The 23,926-nt window shown below is 49.3% G+C and overlaps 3 protein-coding genes across 5 annotated transcripts; all 3 read right to left on the reverse strand.

The window, feature by feature from the left end:
* Window positions 1-3,236: 3,236 nt before the first annotated feature.
* LOC120702028 lies at window positions 3,237-14,100 on the reverse strand. Its single transcript, XM_039985805.1, has 5 exons — window positions 13,277-14,100; window positions 6,796-7,486; window positions 6,627-6,703; window positions 6,363-6,486; window positions 3,237-4,282 (listed from the first exon to the last, which is right to left on the reverse strand). The coding sequence occupies exons 1-5, from the start codon at window positions 14,098-14,100 to the stop codon at window positions 4,202-4,204; spliced, it is 1,797 nt and encodes a 598-aa protein (XP_039841739.1). The 3' UTR covers window positions 3,237-4,201.
* An 814-nt stretch (window positions 14,101-14,914) lies between these two features.
* LOC120703521 (N-(5'-phosphoribosyl)anthranilate isomerase 1, chloroplastic-like) lies at window positions 14,915-17,434 on the reverse strand. Of its 3 annotated transcripts, none has more exons than XM_039987631.1 (5): window positions 17,208-17,434; window positions 16,692-16,751; window positions 15,807-16,150; window positions 15,562-15,722; window positions 14,932-15,346 (listed from the first exon to the last, which is right to left on the reverse strand). In XM_039987631.1, the coding sequence occupies exons 1-5, from the start codon at window positions 17,215-17,217 to the stop codon at window positions 15,118-15,120; spliced, it is 804 nt and encodes a 267-aa protein (XP_039843565.1). In that variant the 5' UTR covers window positions 17,218-17,434; the 3' UTR covers window positions 14,932-15,117. The 3 variants fall into 3 exon arrangements, with proteins under 3 accessions (XP_039843567.1, XP_039843565.1, XP_039843566.1); XM_039987632.1 differs by having other exon boundaries at window positions 17,051-17,434; XM_039987633.1 differs by having other exon boundaries at window positions 14,915-15,346; window positions 16,692-17,434.
* A 368-nt stretch (window positions 17,435-17,802) lies between these two features.
* On the reverse strand, window positions 17,803-21,748 carry LOC120703523 (reticulon-like protein B2). Its single transcript, XM_039987634.1, has 5 exons — window positions 21,364-21,748; window positions 18,782-18,962; window positions 18,558-18,699; window positions 18,395-18,464; window positions 17,803-18,305 (listed from the first exon to the last, which is right to left on the reverse strand). The coding sequence occupies exons 1-5, from the start codon at window positions 21,581-21,583 to the stop codon at window positions 18,136-18,138; spliced, it is 783 nt and encodes a 260-aa protein (XP_039843568.1). The 5' UTR covers window positions 21,584-21,748; the 3' UTR covers window positions 17,803-18,135.
* Window positions 21,749-23,926: the final 2,178 nt, after the last annotated feature.

The following is a 23,926-nucleotide window of genomic DNA, read 5'->3' on the forward strand; positions in this document are numbered from 1 at the left end:
GATCCACTTGCCAGTCACCACATTGCATCCAGACGGACACGGCACGAGGTCCCACGTCTGGTTGGCAAGAAGAGCTGTGTACTCCTCTTCCATCGCGCGAAACCAGTGAGGATCCGCCAAGGCGTCACGGACAGAGGAGGGTACCGGAGAGACCCGCGGCTCTTCCTCGGTAGCGGAGAGAGTCGCGGCCTGAGACGCCATCTGCCGAGTCACCATGGGATGGATATGCCGAGGATCCCGATGGACGACGGGCGGGTGGTACACCGCCGGCTCGGCTCGAGAGGGAGCCGGTGGAGGCGGCAGCGGCGACGGCTCCGGTGGAGGCGTCGCAGGAGCCTCCGGAGCAGGAGGCAGCACCGAACGACGCCGGCACACCTGCACCGGCTCAACGTACCGCGGCGGCGCCGGTGTCGGCGCCAAACGACTTTGGTACATCTGCACCGGCTGAGCGTACCGCGCAGGTGCAGGGGAAGGCACCGGGGCTGCGCGTGGCGCAGCAAGAGACACCGAGTCCGCGCGCGGCACGATCGGAGGTCCAGGGGTCGCGCGTGGCGCGACTGCGGGCACCGGTGCCGCGCTCGGCGCAGTAGGGATCACCGGGAACGGTGCCGGTGTACCGGGAAAACCTGCAGGGAAAGGACAGACAGAAAAAGGTGGCTGAACCACCGGGTCAGTCGGAAACAGAGACTCCAGCTCGGGGTCAGGAGGTGTGGAGGAGGTGGAGTAGGGGAAATCCGACTCGTCAAAGACGACGTGTCGGGAGATCAGGACGCAGCGAGAGGTGAGGTCAAAGCATCGGTACCCCTTGTGGTTAGGGGAGTAACCAAGGAACACACAACGAGTCGAGCGGGGCGCCAGCTTGTGAGGAGTAGTGGCGGATGTGTTAGGGTAACACGCACACCTGAATACCCGAAGGTGGTCGTAGCGAGGAGGGGTACCGAAAAGAGCGTGGTGTGGAGTGGGAGCAGGAGAAGCAGTGGACAGAAGATGGTTGAGCAAGTAGGTGGCGGTGTGGAGGCTCTCAGCCCAGAAGCACGGGGGGCAGAGAAGCTTGGATCAGAAGGGTGCGCACGACGTCGTTCGTCGTGCGAATCATCCGCTCAACCTTGCCGTTCAGAGGAGAGGTATACAGACAAGACATACGCAGTTGAACACCCCGAGAGAGGAAGAAAGAACGGGAGGTGGAGTTGTCGAACTCCCGCCTGTTGTCACACTGGACGGCTATAACAGTGAGGCCGAACTGAGTGGACACCCAGACAAAGAAGTGGAGGAGGGTGGGGAAGACTCAGACTTGGCGCGCAAAGGAAACGTCCAAGAGTAGTGCGAGAAATCATCGACCACCACTCGATGGAGCAAGAATTGTCAGCTATAAACTGACGAATGGAAAGAATGTTATGAACCATCTGAGAAGCAACAAGGACATTGGGAAGACGAAAAGAGTCAGAAGCAGAACCCACGGCGGTGACAGGAAGGCAAGACCCATCACCAACCATGATGGAAGAAGGACAAGAGGGGTGTGGGGGTTGGACAGAAGAGAGGATACCGGCATCTGGGGTGGTGTGGAAGGAGGCACCCGAGTCAGCGATCCACTCGGTACTGACCGGCGACCGCCCCATGGCCCTGAAGGACTGCGCCAGTACGGCCTGATCCCACCCCCCAGGCCAGGTCGGCTGCTGGCTGGGTGGAGCGGGCGGGGTCCAGAACGGCGCGAACAGGGGAGCAGCAGCGGCGAGCATGGCCGCCGGCTGGGGCTGAGGACGAGGGGCCCCCCTGACCCTGAAACGGCCACATCGGGATGCGCCCTGGCCATGGGGCGCTGAAGGATGGCCAGGGCGTACCTCCAGGGCCAGGAGCAGGAGTGGGAGCCGGAGTCGGGTCCGGAGTGCCCCGAGCACCACCACCATGTCCCCTCCGCCGCCGACGCCCTCGGCCTCCCCCGCCCCCGGGCTGGCCGGTGAGAGGAGCACCAAGGAGGGGGCCGTGCTCGGTGAAGGGTACGATGGGCGGGACAGGGAAGTAGCGAGGGCAGCCGCGCGGGCACGCTCCTGAGCCGCTGCAGCCTCGGACTTGGCGGCGGGGAGGGCCACGGCGAGAGCCGCGTCGGCCGTAGCAGAATTGGCGGCCATCGCGGGTAGAGGCACCGCGGGCGCGGCCACGGGCGGCGCGGGCGCTGGAAGAGACGCGGGCGCGGCAATGGGCGGCGTGGGCGCTGGAAGAGGCGCGGGCGCGGCTATGGGTGGCGTTGGCGCAGCGCCATGAGCGGCGTTGGCGGCGGCCAGGGCGGCTGCGGCGGCGGTCGCGGCGCCCGCGATAGGAGACGCGCCCGTGCCCACAGCCGCGTCCACGGCTAGCGGGGGCAGGGCGGGAGCCGGCCACGCGTGCGCAGAGGCGGCGACACCCGCGGAGGAGGCAACAGCGGCGGCCAAGGGCTCGGCGGTGACAGCGGTGCCCGGTGGCCACGCACGCGCAGAGGTTGCAGTGGCGGCAAGCTGGACGGCGGCGGCCTGGGCCGCAGCGGCGACGGCAGGGGCCGCGCTCGCGCCCATGCCCATGGCGGCGGCGCTGGGCGCGGCTAGAGGAGTGGCCGCGGGATGGTGCCACGCGCGCGGGGCGGCTCGCACGGGATGGGCATCGGGGGCGGTGCCCGCGCCCTGCCCGCCCTAGACAGCTGCTGCGCCAGCCCCTGCACCGCCATGGACAGCGGCAAGGGCGGCCAGGGCCCTCCCGCCGGCGGATCCCGCGCCCAAGGTGGCGCCCGCGGCCCCTGCTGCGGCGGCGGCGTCCGCGACGCCCAGGGCGGCGGCGGATCGAGCCGCGGCCGCCCCCAGGCAGCGGCGGCGCTCGGCGCAGGGGAGGAGGGGGTAGGCCTGGGAGAGGAGGCGGTGGTGCCCAGGACAGGGGAGACGGCGCCCAGAGCTGAAACAGAGGATGGGAGGGAAGGAGGAGAGGGGAGGGAAGGAGAGAAGCCCCGGAGGCTGCGGCCGGCCGGCCGGCCATATGCCGGCGGCGGCGGCATGGCCGGCGGCGGCGGCCAGAGGAGGAAGAGAAGGCTAGCTGATACCATGTAGGAGAGAATAATGACTTGTATTCCTCCAAACACTAGAAGGGTGGGATATATAGATCCTATACATGGGCCTCTAGATGAGCCTCTATACATGGGCTCACATATACACCAACACCCCCCCTCCCGCAGTCTGAATTACCGGCGCAGTGGTGTTCAAGACTGGACAACAAGAAAGCCAACAGATCCGACTTAATATTTGGTCTTTGTGCGACACAGCGACATTAACATGGTGCTTTATTCTGCAGTTAACCTTCCACAAGCTAGGGAATCAATTGAAACTGCATCCAAAAGGGAACATATTACCAGTAATAAATCGTATCTTCACTCACCAACGGCAATAATCATACAGAGGCGGAGGCATACGAGATCTGCAGAGCGGAACACAGTGGCGGCGGCGGATCACACAGGTGGATGTGGCGGTGTAGAAATGGATCCAAGCATGGGATATCATCCTAGTCCTAGGTGAATGAAGTGAAACACCACGGCGGGGGAGATGAGAATACGAGATAACCTGCGGCGGCGGTGGCCCTACACGAGAGAGGCTCCTGCAGGGAGCTGAGCCAAGCCTGCTAGCCTGCTGGGCACCTAAATCAACCTGTGCTTGGAGCTTGGATTGGAGGAGCCAAGCAGATCAAGGAGTAGGGCCCTGTGTCTGATCTCTGATGGTCTAGGTGGACAGGTGGCATGCATCTGAACCAGGGTTGCAAAGGAGCAGGTTTGCATACCGTCTCCACCAAATTTTTTTCCCAGGGTACAAGAAGCAGAATAGTTAAAATCCTGCAGGAAACAACTAAAAGATCAGAATCAATATGGCCTCCATCATGCCCATGTGTTGCTACGGGATCCGAATTTATTTAGTGCAATAATAGGAGCATGAAAAAACATATTTTGAAATCACAAGATGAAATAAGCATTTGCAAAAAAGGCTTCGCAAACGAAAAAAGCTTATGAAAAAATAATTTTCTGTATTACTATTTTGAAGCAGAATGGAAATTATTTGCATTCTTTCTGATAGAACCAGGAGACCAAACAAAATCTAATTGTAGCCATTCAGTTATCAATTTAGCTACCTGACAGAACTACTTATGTAAAAAGTTGAGATGAATCCCTACAACAAAATAAAAGTGATGTAGCAGACTACATCTTGCATGTAGATACTGAGCCGCAATTATACTCATTGGAGGAAGCGGATGGGCATATAGACTCGCTGCGCCACTCCTGGGAAAACTATAGAACTGACAAATTGCCACTTAGTCAACAACATTAGTGATTCCATCTAGCAATTTTATCTTGGCAAGAAATTAAACACTTTATATGAATACGACATGAAACCAAAGTATTATAACTTCTCCTCCAAAAATTAATCTGCATATGCAATTACTAAAATATTCTATAGCACAACATATCCATAAATTCTACTTGCTTGAAATCAAATAGCTTAATTTTACAGTAGAAATTTCTTTAAGCAATTAGCATTAACGCACATATAGCATTAACTTCCTAGAAAAGAAATGTACACAGATTAGCTCAGATTAGCTGGTACTAAAGCACTAAGGAAGCATTGGAACACATAGCATGTTCGTCTGCAGACATGGCCTGTGCGCTCACCAAGGCCTGCTGCATCAAAGCTTGCTGCTGATACACCTCTCTTAACAGGGCAGGTATTTGGAGCTAGCTATCCAAGACTTGTTTGAGTGCCAATATTTATTGCTACATGCTTTAAACTCAACATTAATTTTTTTCCTACTCCACTCTATTGAACCTTTTTATATCTCACATCTACTGTGAATTGGTTTCAGCGTGTGCTCGACGCATTGTTTCCCTCAGTGCTTGGAGGGACGTGCTATTCCTGGAGCTTTTGGTTGTGGAAAAACTGTCATTAGTCAGGCACTTTCAAAGGTCTTGCTGCTATTCTACTTCTGTTTCGTAGCTCCTTCACTCTGTATATGATCTAGATGACAACATGCAATCATGGTTCTTAAGGCGTCGCCTAGGCGTCGCCTAGGCGACGCCTAGTCGTCCAGGCGCTCAAAAACCCAAGGCGTCCGCCGACGCCATGCCAAAAGAGAAGCAAACTGAGAGGGAGGGTGAGGGAGGAGGGAGAGGAAGAGGAGGGGAAGGATTTCGACGATCTACGGGGGAAGGGGAACAAGAGGGAGGGGGTGGCGGCCTACCTGAGCATGGTGAGGAAGGTGGGAGAGGGAGCGCCGACGAGCTTCGGCGGCGCGAGGGCCTGGCGACGGCGCGCGGGTCCGGTAGTGGTGTCGCGCGGGGCCGGCGGCGGCGTCTGGCGGAGCAGCAAGGGCGGGCCGGCGGCGGCGTCGGGCGGAGGAGCGACGGCGGGCCGGCGGCGCGAAGGGAGAGGGAGAGCTGAGAGGGCAGAGTGCTGGGGCCGGCGGCGCGAAGGGAGAGGGAGAGCTGAGAGGGCCGGCGGCGCGGATGAGGAGCACGAGTGGGAGAGGGTTCTGGAGGAGTGGAGGGTGGAGATGGGTGGAGATGTTATTGTTGGGCTGGGCCTAACTATTGGGCTGGGCCTCTTCTTTGCCTTTTTTACTCTTTTTATTTCCTATTTCTTTTCATTTCTTCCCTGTGGCATATGAGTAAGGCGTCGCCTTGCTCGCCTAGGCGTCCGCCTAGGCGTCGCCTCGCCTTGCAGACAGGGTCGCTCGCCGTGCCTCGCCTTAACGCTTTAAGAACATTGCATGCAATGCATTAATCCCTGTACGACCATAACTTTGTTAGCTTCTGGCATTAGTAATTGGACTACTTCTTTACTAATTTTCCAATTGCATGTCTTACTGCTCATTTCAGTTTTTCTGTTATCCTGATGGGTTTTTCATACATCGACTTTGATGGGTTTTACAGGTTTGGCAACACAGCATACTTATATATTTCTGTGGCCTTCATCCAGATGCTCAAGGGCTTGAGTGCGTCAGCGTGTTACAAAAATCTCAACTCCAAAAACAATTAAATTAAAATGTTGAATTGAATATGAAGAAACATGAGCATAGGAGATGGCTGAATGGGCACATACAGTAGCAGGGCAATGCCAGCATTTCAAGTCTTTGAAAAAATCATTGAAGTAACCCACTGTGTTATCTTATAGAGCGGTCAACACTTTACTGGGCTGTAGTATAAGATTAATGCAATTTATAAATAAGCTAATAATGGATTCATTTGTTACTCATAATTCATCCAAAGTACCCTATTTCTCCAAGAAGCTATCATCTTCAGATATAAGAGATTCGAAGCCAATAGATTGCAGCTGCTGGCTAGCAGCAAGTAGAGAAGTGCAAACCAGATGAGTGGATGCCGCTGCCAAGCAGTTAATCAAGGAGCTTAGGTTGCAGCTGACAGAAGAACGGAACCAAAACGTTGCTGCTCTGGAGCCAATTTCACAGTGTCGTGATCTCGACCTTGGCCTGCAATGCAGAATCGACTCGACCGTCAGCCATCGATACAGCCACCGTGATTGACGGCGCAACACTGGTGGATTGATTGAGTTCGGTGCGGAGCCCCGACCGACCGGCTAACCAACCCAACCCATCCGGTGGACACATACCTCCCCGATGCCGTTGCAGAGGTCCTTGCCGGCGAGCGCGAGCTGGAAGCCGCCGAGCACGGCGATCCAAACCTCTTCTGAATGACCAGTTGCGAATCGAATTTCAACAAATCAAATCGAACGTTCCAGTGAGGGGGACGGTGGAGCTTGGAGGCGATGGATTACTCACCAAGCCGGGTGGTGGAGGAGCTTGGTGGCGCCGCGGTCTCGGAGCCGGCGGGCCGTGGGGCCTTGCGCCAGTGCCCGCGTCGGGTGGCGGGAGGGAGGCGCGTGGGGTCCGTGCGTCGGGTGGGGGAGGGAGGCGCGACGAGCCGGCGTTGGGTGGTGGAGGAGCTTGGAGGCGCCGCGGTCTCGAAGCCGGCGGGCCGTGGGGCCTTGCGCGGGCGCCCGCGTCGGGTGGCGGGAGGGAGGCGCGAGGGATCCGTGCGTTAGGTGGGGGAGGGAGGCGCAACGAGCCAGCGTCGGTTGGGGGAGGGTGATGCAAGGGGGACGCGGTTGCGGCCGGCACCAAGCAAAGAGAGGAGGGCACCAGGCAAGGAGAGGAGGGGCGCCCCGGCCGCAGAGGAAGGGGCCGACGAGCACGCGTCGTGGAGGGCGGCGGGCGCGGGCACCGTGCGTGCGCTTGAGGGATCCGCGGGGAAGGAGGAGGAGGCTGGGGCGCGGGGGCGGCGGCGGGGAACCGTCGGGTGTGGTGGTTGGGGTCGTGGTGGTGTGGAGGGAGCGGCTCGAGTTGAAAAACTGATCTGCACGGGGGAGCGACGCGCGGGGAGGGCCGGAGGGTGGAGGCAGACCCACGGGAGACAGCAGACTCAACTTCGTTCTTTTTAAGTAGTAGTAGTAGATTTCCAGCGGCCTGCAGGCTGGCTTACGACTAATGACAATATTACTAAATTATTAATCTATATATTAACTAATGTTAGTGTTTTTCAAGGTTGATTAAGGCTTGATTAAGTAAAATCTAATGTATAAATATACTTATATAAAATAAATATCATAATGAACGTGTTCTTAATATTTCTTCTCATGTGATTTGTACTCGTGCAAGGAATCAAACAACTTCTATCTATAACATGGCTGGACGAAAACGAACAACCAATCAAAACGCTCTTATATTGATTCAACCTGGGCCGTGGCCGTGGGAGCCTGCCTCCTGCCTCCTAGATACGAGCTAGGCTAGCACATCTAGAAACCAAACGTCCCCTTAGGCTGACCACAGCGGAGGGAGCAAGAGCAAATTTGCTCCCTCCTCGTTTCCCACGCCCTCTCTGTCTACAGTGCCAAACAGTGCATCTACAGTGCCAAAATAGTATATTTGCTCCTTCATTTCCTCCTTCCACTGTGGACGGTCTTATGTGCCTATAAGGTAGCATATTCAGGACCATTCGTCTAAAGATCATCATGTACATATTTGTAGGTCAAGTGCGAAAATATGAGTTATTGGACAGTTTAGAGATTTCGAGATTTCTCTAGAGAAGCACATGCCATAGGCCATTCAAAATTGTATCAACTTCACAAGATTTCAAAAGCAAGCATACGGGACATTATGTTGGAATTAGAGGCCAATTACGGTTCATTTTAATTCCAAAAAGAGAGCATAAATCATGACATTTCTATAGGAAAAAATAAGAGCATGATCCAACGTGCTTGTAACGAAAACAATAAACATGAATGTGAAGTTCAGAAAATACCCAGAGGCGGAGCCAGTTCCGAAGCAACAAGATGCTTCGTTATTACCTGACATCGCTAGTCGAGCCTGTTCAATGTTGCTGATCAAAGTCGATGTCGTGCAGGTGTTCGCTGTGTAGAGGCAACGCCAAGAAGTAGACGATGTAGTCATTCGCAGCGAGCAGTCGCGCCGATGCGCTCCCAAAAACTTGATCGCCCTCAACTCAGTGCAGTTTCGAAAAGGTCGGAGTTTCGGAGGCTTGCTCTTCCAGCAAGTATGTGCGCCCAAACTTATTAGAACGGAGATGCTATGGATGCAACAGAAGTGTGGAAACCGGCGCGTGTTCAATCTCTAAACTGTAGCAAGCGAGTCATGCTTTTATCTCACAGCTTAGGAAACTAAATGGGTGGAGAGGCTATTGAAGGGCCAGAACCAAGGAGTCAATACGCTACAGAGAAAAAACAACTCCCGGAACCTTCCTCGTAATTTCCATGCAAAAACTTCCGAACTCCCGTAGTTGTTGCCTCATTAACCTTCTTCATTGGGCAAAACTTCCATAGATTACTCCTAGCCCATAAATAGCCAGCGATTAATCCAATGCATGCATGAACCACGTCATGCATGCACCAGGTCCGCTTCAGGCTTGGGGCCAGCCACATGCACTCCAGATATTGCGCACAATATTTAACACGAGCTTTTATTTAATTTAATTATTAAATAAAATAGGGGCCAACCTAGGGATGTAAACAGATAGGATATGGACGGATATCACTGATATCGAATTTGTTTTTATATTTGTGTTCGAATACGGGATCGGATACGAATAGTGTTAGTTTTTGTCGGATAAGATTGTAATGAACATAAAAATATAACTTTTGGGCATTCGATACGGATCGGTTACGGATATTGGATACTCGGAATCGGATACGGACGGATAAAAACATTTTCAGACCGGATCGAATTCGAATACAGTCGAAAAATATTTGTACCATTTACATCCCTAGGCCAACCCCACATTAAATCTAACAATCCTCACCAAATTCTAAGACACGTGTTAAATATTCACAAATCAATTATTCTTTGATATACCAGACTTTTGATGAAGACTGTTATGTTGAACATCCGTTTAGAACAGGGGTTATACTCATTCACAACTGAACAATAGATTAAACCTTGAATTGACAGTTTTGTGCGAAATGAGTATCACCAAAGTCCTTTTCTGGTACTAGGCTGCAACAAGCATCCTTTCTAGTTGAAGCATATAAGTCATACTTCGAGGCCTTTCATGAGTCTCTAGAAATTACCCGATCTCATAGACTTTGACTAGTAGCCGAACTCATATAAGTGTGTTCCTGAAAAGATGTTCCTACAGGACAACATCTTTGCTTCTAAGAAGCCACTTGGATCACATTAAGGTATTCACCAACCTACCATGCAGCAAAAGAAGAAGGTGCATCTTCAATGGGGTGGGTCTCTATGATAGTATTCTCCTTCTTAGTTAGTCAATAGTTTCGCTGTCCTAATTAGTGAGATCTTCGATCAAATAGAACAGGTTACCACTATAACATAACTCTCATATGGGTCTCAGTTCCATCTCCCTCGATGCCTCGTCAATCACATTCTGTGAGAGACCTTTAGTAAAAGGATGTGCCAATTTTTTAGCAGTCTGAACGTAGTCCAATTCTATTACTCCGGAGTTTCTTTTTTTTTGACAGATGTCAACCGCCTTTTCACATGCCTTGATGACTTCATATTGTCTTTTGAACTGTTCAATATGATAATCACAATTTGATTATCACAGTTCAATAGGATAGCTGGTATTGGTTTTTCAACCACCGGCAGATCCATCAACAACTCACGAAGCCACGACCAATTCTAGGCTTCAACTTGATCAGAAAATTATGAGAGTTTGCATTTCTTACACGCATTATCTATCAAATAAATCCCAAAACACATTTTACCCCTAGAGAATTGCAAGTTGTGTTTTCAAGCTAATTTGTAGGTTGCAAACACACTTTGGTCCGAGATAAAATCAAAGATAAAATCAGATGGACCAAAGCAAACCAAAGCAAAACTGCTTAAGACAGACCGTGCCAACCAATTTGGACAAGAGGAGGCCTAGACAAACCCAACTCGCAGCAGTTGGGGGCTGTTGGCGCCTTGGGCTGGCCAGCCAACTGTGATATCCCGGCTCAGGACTTAATAGGATTGATAAAATACTCATGTCAACAAGTTGCAACTTATTTTTCGGAAGCCGATCTCGAAAGAACTCCAAAGTTAAGCGTGTTTGGCCTGAAGCAATTTCGGGATGGGTGACCGACCGGGAAGTTCTTCCCGGGTGCGCACGAGTGAGGACAAAGTGTGCAGAAAAGACTTGTGTTGGTCTATGAGGGTAGTCTATATCCTATAAAACTGCCAGATGTAAGCGGGCCCGGCCTCGGGGAGGCGGGACGTTACAGAATGGTATCAGAGCCGACTCTCGCGGTTTCACGGGCACGTACAGGCGTAAGTGCACGGGCATGAGCACGGGCGCGTGTGGGCGCAGATGCCACCGGCATGTGGAAGGGCGCATGACGGGTCAGTGCGCGGGCATCTGGGATGCGCCGTTGGCACTGGACACACGGAAGTGGCATAGGGACCGTTGGCACTGGACACACGAACGTCGCACATGGGTCGTTGCCACTGGACGTACGGGACGTGGCCAAGAGAGGACGTTCATGGCTTGGGATTGACCGACGAGGACGTCGGTCTCTTAAGGTGGTGGGTATGTGATATCCCGGCCCAGAACTTAATAGGATTGATAGAATACTCATGTCAACAAGTTACAACTTCTTTTTCGGAAGCCAATCTCGAAAGAACTCCAAAGTTACGCGTGCTTGGCCTGGAGCAATTTCGGGCTGGGTGACCGACCGGGAAGTTCTTCCCGGGTGCGCACGAGTGAGGACAAAGTGCGCAGAAAAGACTTGTGTTGGTCTTTGAGGGTAGTCTATGTCCTATAAAGCTGCCAGATGTAAGCGGGCCCGGTCTCGGTGAGGCGGGACGTTACACCGACCATGCTGGTCAGCCGACATTCCAGTGGGCTTCACCGCCTTCAATCAACCACGTGGAGGCGTTCCATTGGCTCCCAACGTCGGTTCATCGAGGATCAACTGCAGAAGACGCCCCTGCCGGCCGTTATCACCAATGGAGCTAATGCAAGAGTGAGTTGAGACTAGAGAAGTGTGTGTTCTATTCTCACTCCCGTCCATATTTATAAAAGGGAGCCACGATCGGCAGGGACGTCTTCTGATTGGGGGTAGAAGGTGCATAAAGCCACATAGTTTGGTGACTTGTTATAAGTTTTAAGAGGGGTGTACCAACTTATGGCTTATAAGTCCCATGACTTAATAAGCTAGTGCTATTTATTTCACTTTTCAGCTTATAAGTAGTTGACTTCAGAGAAATCAAACAAGGCCTTAGCTAGAGGATCCAAAGACCCTATCTAAAGTTTAGCTGACAAAACTTTTAGCTGGCTGAAGTTTGGCTTTAAAATTTTTAGCTAGCTATATTTTAGTTGGGTGGATCGAAGCAATACACATGCATGGGCGCGAAAGGGCCTGTAGCCTAGTGGTTACAAGAGCATCGGTAGTACCTGAGGTCCTGGGTTCGACTCCCCATGGGGGCGAATATTCTGAGATTTAACGACATTGTGCATTCAGTGGTAGGCGACATTTCCGTCGACAGCGAGGCGCCTGTGGTGACTTCGTCAATCTCAAAGATTTGCCGGCTTAGTCTTCGAAGATGCTCATAGGGTATGGTTTGCTTACGTGTATTCATAGTGGTGTGAGTGTGCGTGTCTTAGTTGTACCGTGTAATCTTAAAAAAAAATACACATGCATGGGCTAAAAATCGCAAACCTGTTTTATTAATGTTGCCGGATTAGAAACAGTAGACACTGAAAGATAAGCGCGCATCATTCCATCGCAGGTTGCCGGCCAGGCGGTCACAAAGGGTCCATGCGTCGAACAACGTACGTAACGCACAGAATAATCATTAGGATCAATCACAGCACAGGCACACACGTACGGGTCACAAAGGGTCAAAATAAATCACCAGCCACAAATATTTGTTGGGGGGAAAAGGAGTAAGGTTAACACAGCACTAAAAAAAATATACACCATAGCAGTCATAAACCACCAACAATAGCAAAAATACTAATGGGCGTCGAGCACTCATCTCTCCTGCCGAACTAATTAAGTTGATATTCCCTCCATTCTCAAACATATGACGTTTATGACAAATTATCCATTCTCATATATATGAGAATGGATAACTTGTCATAAACGTCATATGTTTGAGAATGGAGGGAGTACTAATATGCAGGTGATCGAGCTCATGCATGGCTGCTTCAAATACAAATATCATCCGATCATCAACTTATCTCTACGTTTTCCTCTTTTTTTTTGTCTTTTTTTCCTTTCTTTTTTCCTAGAAAAGGGAAAGAACACTAGTTGCATGCCCTAACTTGGTCTGTAGTTGCTTGCTCCCCTAAATAATAAAAGCTAAATCTGCATATATAGACTGATAGCCTGCTCGCTTCTAATAACCATCTGTTGCCGAATCAGAAACTCTTCTTTCCCTGGCGTGACGCCTTTCAGCTCATGCATGACTGCTTCAAATACAAATATCACCCGATCATCAACTTATCTATATGTTTTCCTTTTTTTTGTCTTTTTTTTCTTAGAAAAGGGAAAGAACACTAGTTGCATGCCCTAACTTGGTCTGTAGTTGCTTGCTCCCCTAAATAATAAAAGCTAAATCTGCATATATAGCTAGCCTGATAGCCTGCTTGCTTCTAATAACCATCTGTTGCCGAATCAGAAACTCTTCGTCGTCGTCAGACTCTGATTAAACTTCCCCAATCTAACTAAAGTAGCCATCCACACCACACCCAGTGATCCACGATAGTTAAGTGACCTGTATCCCATGGATAAGGCCTCTAAACCTGTTCACCTCGCCACCGAACTCATAGTACTTGAGCCTCATGAACGCTTGCAGCGCGAGCACGCTGCCAGCGCCGGCGAGCCGGGGGCTCAGGACCGCCGGGACCAAGCTGAGCGCGGCCGCGACGCGCTCCAGCCCGGGCGGCAGGCCGCGGTCGGCGGCCATCCGCGCCACGTCGTAGACGTCCTCGCCGAGGCACTGCCTCACCGCGTCGAGGAACCCGCCCAGGCTGTCGGGGAGCAGCACGCCGCCGCCGCCCATGGAAAGGATCTTGAGGAGGTAGGCGACGTGGTACGCGCCGGCGTAGGTGGCCCACGACACCCCGGGGCGGCGGAACAGGCCGCAGGCGCTGAGCCCCGCGGCGAGCCTCGCCGCGGCGACGCCGCGCGCCTGGTGGTCCCGGAAGCTGAGGCCGCGGCGCTGGAGGTAGTCGACGGAGTTGGGCGCGTGCGGGTCCGCGGCCGGGCGGAAGCCGCGGAGGTTGAACTCCCAGGCGGCGACGTGGCCGAAGTCGTTGTAGACGGCGAGGCCGAGCTGGATGGGCTTGAGGGCGTCGGCGTTGGCCTTCATCGTGGCGTACCGCGCCTCCGCCGTCATCAGGCCGTGGCTCTGCTGGGCGCCGTGGACGACGCCGGGGTAGTGGACGGTCACCGCGGCGTAGCGGGCGCTCGCCGCGAAGTTGCGGAGGAAGACCAGCTCGGGCTCAAGGTTGTCCTCCCAGACCCTGCGGACCGGGATGCCGGCCGGCGGCGGCGGCATCGGGACGGCGTGGTAGTACTGCAGCGCGTGCTGCGGCATGGCGAAAGGCGGCTGCGCCGGGTGCATGACGGACGCGACGCTGCTCGATCCGGCCTCGATCGCGTGCTTGCCGGACGCTCTCGTGCCAGACGAGAAGGGATTCAATTCGGGTGCAGGAGAAATCGGGAGGCAATGGCAACCACGGCGGGAGACAAGACGAAGGCTACGTGCATGCGTGGAGCATTTATGGAGGGGGAGGGGGAGTTCGTGTCGGTGTCCGGTGGCGTCGTCAGTTGTGCTGATCGATCGATCGATCGAGTACGATTTGGACTTGCTCCGTCGATCGAGTTCGTGTCGGACTTTCGGTGTCCAGGGCGAGTCGGGCTATCGTTAGCCTGCGAGGGATTTTCCGGCAGCCACTTCTTCGGTTAAACCTCGTATGGCTGGGCTGGTATCGGAATTCGGAAAGGAAACCCAGCCAGAACTACCGTGCCCTCTCTGCTTCTGAACTCAGCGGACGATCTGACTCATACGCATGCTCTCGTTTCCGCCCATTTGTTGCCTACCTAAAACTCCTCCATCTAAGAAAAAAAAACTCCTCCATCTCATTTCATCCTCTCTCTTTGGACGACTGATATCCCGAAAAGTTTGTATATAAAAGTTATATTTATAACTTTCCAAAATGGAAAGTTGCAGAGATAAAACTTCTCGAAAAAAGGAAAGTTCGAGGTTGCCAGGGATTGGTAGCTGGGAATCGCCAACTAGAAATCACCCCCCCCCCCCCCCAATCGAGGGATTTCCGACAGGTCCTTCCCACACTCAAGCACGTCTTGAAGCTCCTGCTAGTTTTTCAAAAAAAAAAAAGAAGAAGAAAAGATTGGTACCATGGAAGTAAGCTTAATGATGCCAAGCAGAAAATGGCATAAATAATCAGACAGAAAATTTGAAATTTCAGCCAGTATGTTACAGGTTGATATCAAAGACCATCACTGTCATCATCTGTGGACTCCATTTATTTTCATTATCAAGGAATGCTATTTATTCAAGTTCGAGATACTGGACCAAGAAAACTATGACAGAAAGAGCAGAAACTGCAGTTTCAGTTTACTGGGGACTCAACCTTTTTACTCTGCTCATGAAGGAATGTATTCTCTCAGGGTCCTTCCGTAAACCGTCAGGATAACATATGCCACTGCTAACATCCAGGCCATCTGGATTTAGAGCAGAAGCAGCTTGGCATACATTGTCCTCGTGAAGGCCTCCTGCTAATAGCCAGCCATTCTTGCTATTGACAGATGGCATTTGGAATTTCTCCCAGTTGAACCCTTTGCCACTGCGAATGCATCCGGATAGATTTTATCAGATTTATTATCCACTCCAGGTATGGCTTTTACAAAACAATGATTTTAATGTACAATGTGGTCAAGGAAAAGGATCCTGTGAAATTGATAACTGGATAGAATCAAAATGCTTGTGGAGTATGAATTATTGGTCCAAGAGCTAAACCAAGGCATTAGACATTACACAGACCAAAGCGAAACTTAATACCTGCCACCCTTTGCACTGTCCACCAAAAACCAATCGACAACATATTCTTCACTTGGAGGAGCATTGATAAGTTTACCATCCTCATCAACATTAAGCACATATATAATTCGATTATTCTTCCAAAGCACAGGAAGTAGTTCTCGGGAGCTATCTCCATGGAGCTGCAAGCAATGGGTCAGTAAATAATAATAGATTATGCTTACCTCAGTTATATAGAGCACAAAATAGTAGGGAAGAAAATGTACCTGGATAAGTTCAAGGTCACATGAATCGGACGCTCTCAAGATGGTCTCTTCATCATCATCTACAAACACGCCAACTGGTTCAGCCCCGTAAGATTTGGCTACTCTGGATATCTCCTTGGCCTCAGATAATGGGACTGAGCGTTTGGAATTGGGCCAAAGAATCATCCCAATAAGTTTAGCGCCAGCCTTTGCAGCTATTGCGGCATCCCTTGCAGATGTAATGCCACACATTTTGACTACAGGCTCATTTCTTTTGGCCTCGTCCAAACTAGATGATAAAGGTTTGGGAGTAATAGTTTGCTTAGCAAAACAGGTTATTCTAACTGCAGATGATCTCAGGTGCCCTGCAAAAGGTACTGAGTATAAGAACTAAAAGAGCTTGTATCATCACAAAATTCAGACGTGGCAATGACTGAAAAATACCAAATGTGAAAGAAGCACATAAAAAATTAATTGGGTTCTCATTGTCAAAATATAGGAAGCTTATTGTAACCTTGAGTTCATCTAACAATCCCTTCATCATATATAAGACAAGGAAAATCAAGAATATTAAAACTATACAGCTTACAATTTCCATCCACCGTCCTGATTAGTGAAAAACAAAACATTTGTTATGGCCAAAACAAATAGTACTTGAGAAAAAAATTAAGCTCCAAACTTTACACAAGGGTATTCGCATGAACTGAAACATGCAAGAAAATAGTCAAGACGCGGTTTACGCGGCAGAGCTTGCACCTAAATCAAGCAGGGACCAGATAGAGAAGAACTATGGATACGGTGATTATTCAAAGTTTAGCTTAGCTTACCACCTAATTGGGTTTCGAAAGCTCATGGGCTCATAGCCATATCGCTGATGCATCAGGAAAAAAACGTTTAAAAGCTTACCACTGTTTGGCGTCAAAGCAATCCGCAGAGGCTGTCTTGTGGAGATCGGCGGCGCCATCGCTGCTTGGTGACCAAAAAAGAGAAGAAAAAAGGAAACACTTGAGACTGACCGAGAACAGATGGAACAGTGAATGAGACATTCCATCGAACGGGTGGCGGCCAGTGGCCGCACCACCACAGTTTCAAGAGAAATCTGGCCTGAGCCCGAGGGACCCATTTCTAAATTCTCTACCGAGGAATGCGATCCACGTTCAGAACGAATTCTCGATCGAGTTGCTAGGAATGGTAAGCAAAAATCTGCGCCGCCGGACATGTCCTGAAAGCTCGACACGGCTGCAGAAAGGCGGGCACTTCCTTACCTATCTTACCGATGAAGTCTTCCTAATCCTCACCGGGTACCAACGGAGGGACGGAGCCAGGAACGCTCCGTCCGATCGAAGTCCGGAAGAGCAGAAGAAACAGACGCAGATGAGAGGCGGCGAGGATCCGAGAAGATCCAGGTGGGCTACCACTTACCAGTTACCATTGGCAGGGGCAAAGCATGTGGGCGGGCTGCCGGGCTCTGCGCTCGCCTTCAGTTCTTTCACCTACCCTTTCCCTCTTGATCCTCAACCACCGCCAAGTCGGAGACACAGAGCACGTGTCTGCCCGGTTGCCCCACGAGCAACGCCGTGGCTGCGCGGTAGCACGCCGTGGCACCCCGACAGCGGTCTCAGCACGGCGCTGAATTCTGGGTCGATCAGATCGAGCACCGAAGGCACTACCGTTCTTGAACATACACCAGTTACGGTTGCAGTACAAACCGTTAAACCGAACATGCAAGAGGAGCAAGAACGTTTACCTAAACGAACAGTTGACCTTTTTTTTTAGATCAACAGTTGACCTGTTTGGATCTTCAGGATAATAATTATCCCTTTGAAATCTTGCTATTTAGAAGAACTAAACGTATATTACTGATAAAACTCATTCCATAATCCCTAAAATAATATGCGAGACCAATAAATTAATCCATGATTTGATATATCATATGAGCCTAATTAATTCATAATTTGTTATAATAATGCTATAGTAATCATTCGCTAACCGTGATTTGCTATGTATACTCCAGAAGTCACAAGCTAAGGCAGGCGACCAACATATGGACTTATTTACCACCACAGTTATTTACAAGGAGCAGCAGCAGTAGCAGAAACTTAGCATCCCAACATTCTTTTGGCCACGTTTAAAGGAGACAAGACACAAACATACTGACCAACACCAACTGGCATCACAAAGACACAGCAGCATCCACCCCGAATCTGCACAGCTAAGCAGCAACAGCACCCTGCAGCGCGAGAGCTGCAGCCATCGGACAAAAGATCATACATATATCTGTAAAACCAGGAGCTAACGATGCCAACATACTGAATCGAACCGCTTCCACTATGCTGCGGTTTGGTCTCTCCTAGTTTTGCTTTTTGGGTTTTGCCGGGCCCCTGGGGATCTTGCTCAGGACCTTGGCGTCCAGCACCTCGTACTGCTTGCGGGCCTCCGTGTGCGCCCTCCCGGCGAAGTGGTCCACCTTGTCCTGGTACTTGTCGTACAGGATCGGCACCGTGTGGAGCATCAGGACAGCTGTTTTGTGATTCCCAATTGATCAGTCGGGTAGCTAAGAGCCTCAGAATGTCACCGGTTCAACAATACCAGGAGTATGAGGATCTTACCTATGTATATCAATGTGAGGAAGTCACAGCAGCTTCCAACTCCTGAGAGAATCCAAAGCCCCACAATCACCTGAAGGAACACATGAAAACAGCTGAATAATCTTAAAGCGGTAGCCAGCATGAAGAGAAAAACTCAACATTAGCAACAAGGGTCCGAACATACTCCCAGAAACTTCTTTAGATCATGCCCCATTGCAATCTCCCGGAACAAGTGAAGCGCTCTGTTGATATCATTGCATAGCGCTCGTGAAACATTCACAGCGAGATCTTCAGGTATCTGCACCAGGGGAATATCTGGTGGGCTCCTGCGAAAGCACAACAATTATGTGAATAAGATGCAATCTGTATTCAAACAACAGAATACGTCAGGATCATCATGGGACTTACTTCTTGATGAAGGTGGTGGCTTTGGACCACAGGAACAGGATGGCCAGGACACCAATCAGCACATGGGATATCAGAGTCAGGAGATGGTAATCAAGCACTTCGAACAGAATCCAGATGACAGTTGCGCCACCTAGCACTACAGCAGAGGTCTTCTTATCTTTCCATAACAGTACATCAGCAGCTGCATAAAGTTTCCCACAAGGAGCAGAGTTAGACCAAATAGACAACATCCAGGATATAAGCTAAATTATGGGCCTTAAATTATGAATTTAAAGATGTCATCATACATGAATTTGACACCATCAACAATTCACGCTGTGACCAATTTGGCAAAGCGACAAATTCATGGTCTGTACTTTATATACTGCTTAAAAGTTAACTCGTGTGAATTTGTTAGATCTTTGAGAACTTCAGAGGTACTATTAGTACGCTAGTACCTCTTATCTATTTCTCTTTTACTAAGTTCTATTCAGAATACTCCCCTATACACTCCTTGCAGAAACGAAGCAAATTCAATTGCAAGTTGGCAGCTATGCGAACTCTTGGTTAAAGAACAAGCAATTTTCTGATCTGGCAGCAAGACTTGCATAAGAAATGTGGAGATTTGACAACTTCAGTATCCATCTTAAGATTCATCCTCCTCCTCCTTTAACTATCAAACATCAAAACTTCCTGGCCTACCTTTTTCCTTTTTAACCTTTTCAACAACAATGCATGGTCATGCAGCAAAAGCATGGAAGAAAATCAACTCCATATAACCTGACTCACACTTCAATCAGTATCAATCTTTATGGTCCATCTCTTACCCTACCATGAGGCTAAACTCTTCCTGCCCTAATCTTGACCCACCACAACCTTCAATAACTACAATCATTTTTTTTCTTTTCAGTCACACAGTTTCATAGTAAAGTCTGTACCAGAGTAACAAGAATGATGTGCAAAGGTTGAACTCAACAGTACACACTTAAAGTGCATTTTCAAGCTACCTGACATTTACACCTCCTGCCCTAGTGTGATTCCCCTAAACTTCAGCGCTCCCCTTTTCAACGAATGAAAAAAAGGGTACTACTTTGGCTAAAGATAAGGGGATGACTCTAAAATTAACTAGATACACTTGTATCATTTATTGCGCATCGTTTTTACTACACTGAGGTTGACCTGCTACCGTCCTGATGTCATCAGGTTAAAAATTAATGTTGTTAAATAAGTGAAGCAGACTATCTAGATTAAAACTGTAAATTATTACAGAAGATGAGTCAGAAACCAAATGATTCTAGTATGATCACTATTCATTTGCACAAACAAAATACCATTTCTCTATAGTAAGAGCAAATTGCATCATTCACAATGAATTCAGTTACCCTTATGCTAAAATCAGAAATTAGAAGCATAGTTTCAAATATCACTGTGCGTGGAAACAGGTCAAATATTAAAAATGGTGCATAGCAAAGCAGGTTATCAATATTTTTAACTATAATTATTACAAGGGGAGTTAGAAGCCATATGATTCAAGTGTGGATTCACTTTAATAATCCAGTTGGCATTGCCACTTGTCAAACGCCATAAACATCTTTTTGGGGTTAACATAGCTTCCCTAGGAAAATGGATAGAACACATTAATTGATTCCAATACTAAAGTCCAACTTGCCCTATTATACTTACCTTCATCATTACATCGATGAGGCCCAATAAACAATGAATCTAAAGATTCTGATAGCATGTATTTTCCCTTACTTTGTTTTTTTGGCAGCTTTTTCTAGGAAGCAACTAACATCAAGATTTTTTAAATAATCAGTTTTGAATACATATTTCTTTGTAGTAGCAAATTGTCAACTTTTCTTAAACCATCTTCATCATCTGGAACCTTTTACTGAAACTTGCACAAAAAAAATAGTACAGGCCGTAGTTTATCCAAGTCTACAACTATAGAGTCTACAACTAGTGTGGCCTATAAAGTATAAAAGAAAACCATGACAGCATGCTTCTTTAGTTAGATAGTTGAGCGAGATCTAAGCGATGCTAACCCTGTAAATAAGCTTGAACAACCACACGGCAACAGCCAATTAATTAAACCAAAGTCAGGCAGTTAGGGGGACAAGATGTTTACTGAGCATATTTAAGCAAGCCTATCCATTTCTACACCAAGCCGAGTAAACTCTGTTGTCCTCACGCAAAACTCACCGAGGTAGTACAAGGAGTTAACAACCAACATCAAAGTAACCATCGACAGCTCAAACCCCGTCAAAAGAAAAAGGAAAGCTTACACAACAAATCTATTATATATATACTCGGAAGATCAATCAAGTGGAAATATTGTTACCACGGCCGTTATTATTTGAACAAATATGAGCACACCTAATAATAAGCTGCACAATTGAAATGAATAACTTTTCGCAAAAGAAACAGTGTGAATAAAATAACCAACCAAGTTCTTCCCTTAATCTCACATGTGATTCGTTGCGTACTTCAAATTGAACGGATAGTGGAAAGAAATCAAGCAGACTTCCAACGCTAACGCCATATTATTAAATTGGAGATAAACAACAAAGAACTGGGGAAAAGAAGAAGATAGAACTCCGTACTTTTACCGCCCCCAAGAGCCTTGTGCACGGAGGTGTCCTCTCCAAGAAGCCTAAACCCCCGGGACCTTGTCTCCGGTGCCGACGCCGGGGCTGGGGGAGACACCTTCTCCGGCGAGGCAGCGTCCGCAGGCGACTGCACCGGCGGGTCTGAGACGCTCTCGGCAGGGGCCGCCGGAGTCGGCGGCGGCGCGGCGACGGTCTCCTCAGCCGGATCGGCCATGGCAGCGAAGGCAAACTAGGCTACAAGAAGCGAACCTTTGCACTTCTCTCTCTCGTAAAGCGCGCAGCGTGTGGTTTTTCTTCGTTCTCTGGACGCCTCTGTTTTTGGGGAAGAGGAGATAGAAGGAGAGCTAGATGGAAACCTCTGGAACACGGCGCGAAAGAAACGGCCGTCAAGGCGCGTCGCCGCTCTTCAAAAACTTACCACGAACATTAAATAGCCATAAGCTTTGGCAATTTTGATTACCTCTAAACTTATGGAAAGCTTTTTAATGCTTAGGCTAGCTCCAGAATGAAACTACAAACTACATGATCAATATAAATGCATATATGTGCTAAGTTGTTGAACACTAGATAATATTATATGTAATAATCAATTTTATAAGATGTTCATTTTTTAAGATAATACTTGTAGACTTTACCCTACTTTATGTAAACTTCTAAAACCGGATAGCTCCAGTGCGCGTAGCAGCTTCACCCTTGTCGACGGTGACGGCCGTCGGCATCCCGTCGGCCCGGAGACGTGGCGGCAGCAGAGACGCAGCCCTGTGCCGATGTGGCGCTTGTGGAGCAGGGCATGGCGGCCGACCCAGGATTTTGCTGGAAAGATCCGTAGCGACGCGTGCCTCCGGCCTACTCCCAACCGATATCTCTGGGCTCCTCGTTCTCGCTGGGGCTGGCGCTGTTCCGGTGGGCACGTGTGGCCATGCCCACCCTGCAAACGCATGGGTCGGTCGATGAACCTGTTTTTCGGGTGTTCGGCTGTCTGCTGGTGGCGGGTGCTGATTTTTTATGAGAAAAAATATTGCTGGCTGGTTAGTGTTAGTAGTTGATGTTGGTTTTGCATGAGAGAGAAATACTATTGGCTGAATGCAGCGAAGATAAAGTGAACAGAGTTTATTTGAATATTTTACCAATAGGCAGTAGGACCAACTAGCTAGAAAGGTCATCACTCTCCCTGTGGTGTGGGCTAAGCTCGTGCAACAAAGGGATGACACGAGGTTGAACCGCTCAACTTGGTGTGTACAGTTTCTTATCTTATCCTGAGGCTCGACCATTTTAGTGCTGATCAGACTACTGCGGCCTGAACGTAATAATAATAATCTGACCGAAACTGTGAGGACGTTCATTTTGGATTGGCAGCTGCTGATGCTGATTAAGTGATTATGATGGTCGTATACATGATCCCTATGAATGCTGAGTGAGCATGATCATCGAAAATTGTTGCCTTTTCTGATCTTTCCAAGAAGAAATTGTGGCTTTCTTTTTGCTTCGACTTGGAGGGATGTTTTATTTTCTACGAGCATATCTACTTGTACGGTTTATTACCCCCTTTGTTCATCAAAATTTGCCCCAAAATCCTCAAACTGCGTTCAACCGACAGCTTTTGGGCCTTAGGCTGACCACAGCGGAGGGAGCAAGAGCAAATTTGCTCCCTCCTCGTTTCCCACGCCCTCTCTGTCTACAGTGCCAAACAGTGCATCTACAGTGCCAAACAGTGTATTTGCTCCTTTTATTTCCTCCCTCCACTGTGGACGGTCTTAGCCCCCTGATTATTGAGGGCCGTTGCTTTTAGCTGGCCACTTTTGGGCCTTAGCCCCTGGAGCTGGAGGTGTTATCTGACAGAAGAAACCACTGAAAGCTCTGAGGACCAACAGCCGCCCTCCCTGCACAACAAATTGACAAGGTGAAAGCGAGAGGAGTAGGCCAAGTGTTGCTTCCTCGATCACAAAGCCTAATCTATCATGAGCTTTTCTTTTTCAACGAAACGTTTTAATTTGTTCAAAGGGTGAACCAGAATATTTCGACTTTTAGGTGAGATACGAAAAATGGGCCAAAAAGTACGGCCTGCGATTGAAATAGACCTGCCAGTTTTTGGGCCGTTTTCTTGCTTCACTTTCATCTGCTCTTTGGGCCGTTTACGATGCGAGGAACTAAAATTTGGCTTAATGGGGGTGCCCTATTCTAATTAGGCCCTGCAGATGATCACAAAACAGTAATGCATTTCGTCGCTTCAATTTTTTTTTCTCGATGAAACTTCGATAATTATATGGAAGAGACAAGTGGTTTTCTTTTAGAAAAATTATAAAACGTTCTTTGCGTTTGAGTTTATTTGGCAGAGAAGCGCACCACACCTCACCCAAAACTTGCATGTAGGGATGCAAGTAAATGATGTTCTTTAGGTCAAGTAATAATTACATCAGATGCCATTTAAGTGCAATTTGTTTTCCTACGTGGCACATTAATTTCACTTTCTTTTCCGTCGCCCAGGTGGCTGGGGACCTTGCTATTGTCTTGACTAGTTTTCCTAAAGGTTAGCTGGAGACCTCTCTAGACCTTAGTT

The sequence above is a fragment of the Panicum virgatum genome, chromosome 4K, assembly GCF_016808335.1.
Source record: "Panicum virgatum strain AP13 chromosome 4K, P.virgatum_v5, whole genome shotgun sequence".
Classification (NCBI taxonomy): Eukaryota; Viridiplantae; Streptophyta; class Magnoliopsida; order Poales; family Poaceae; genus Panicum; species Panicum virgatum.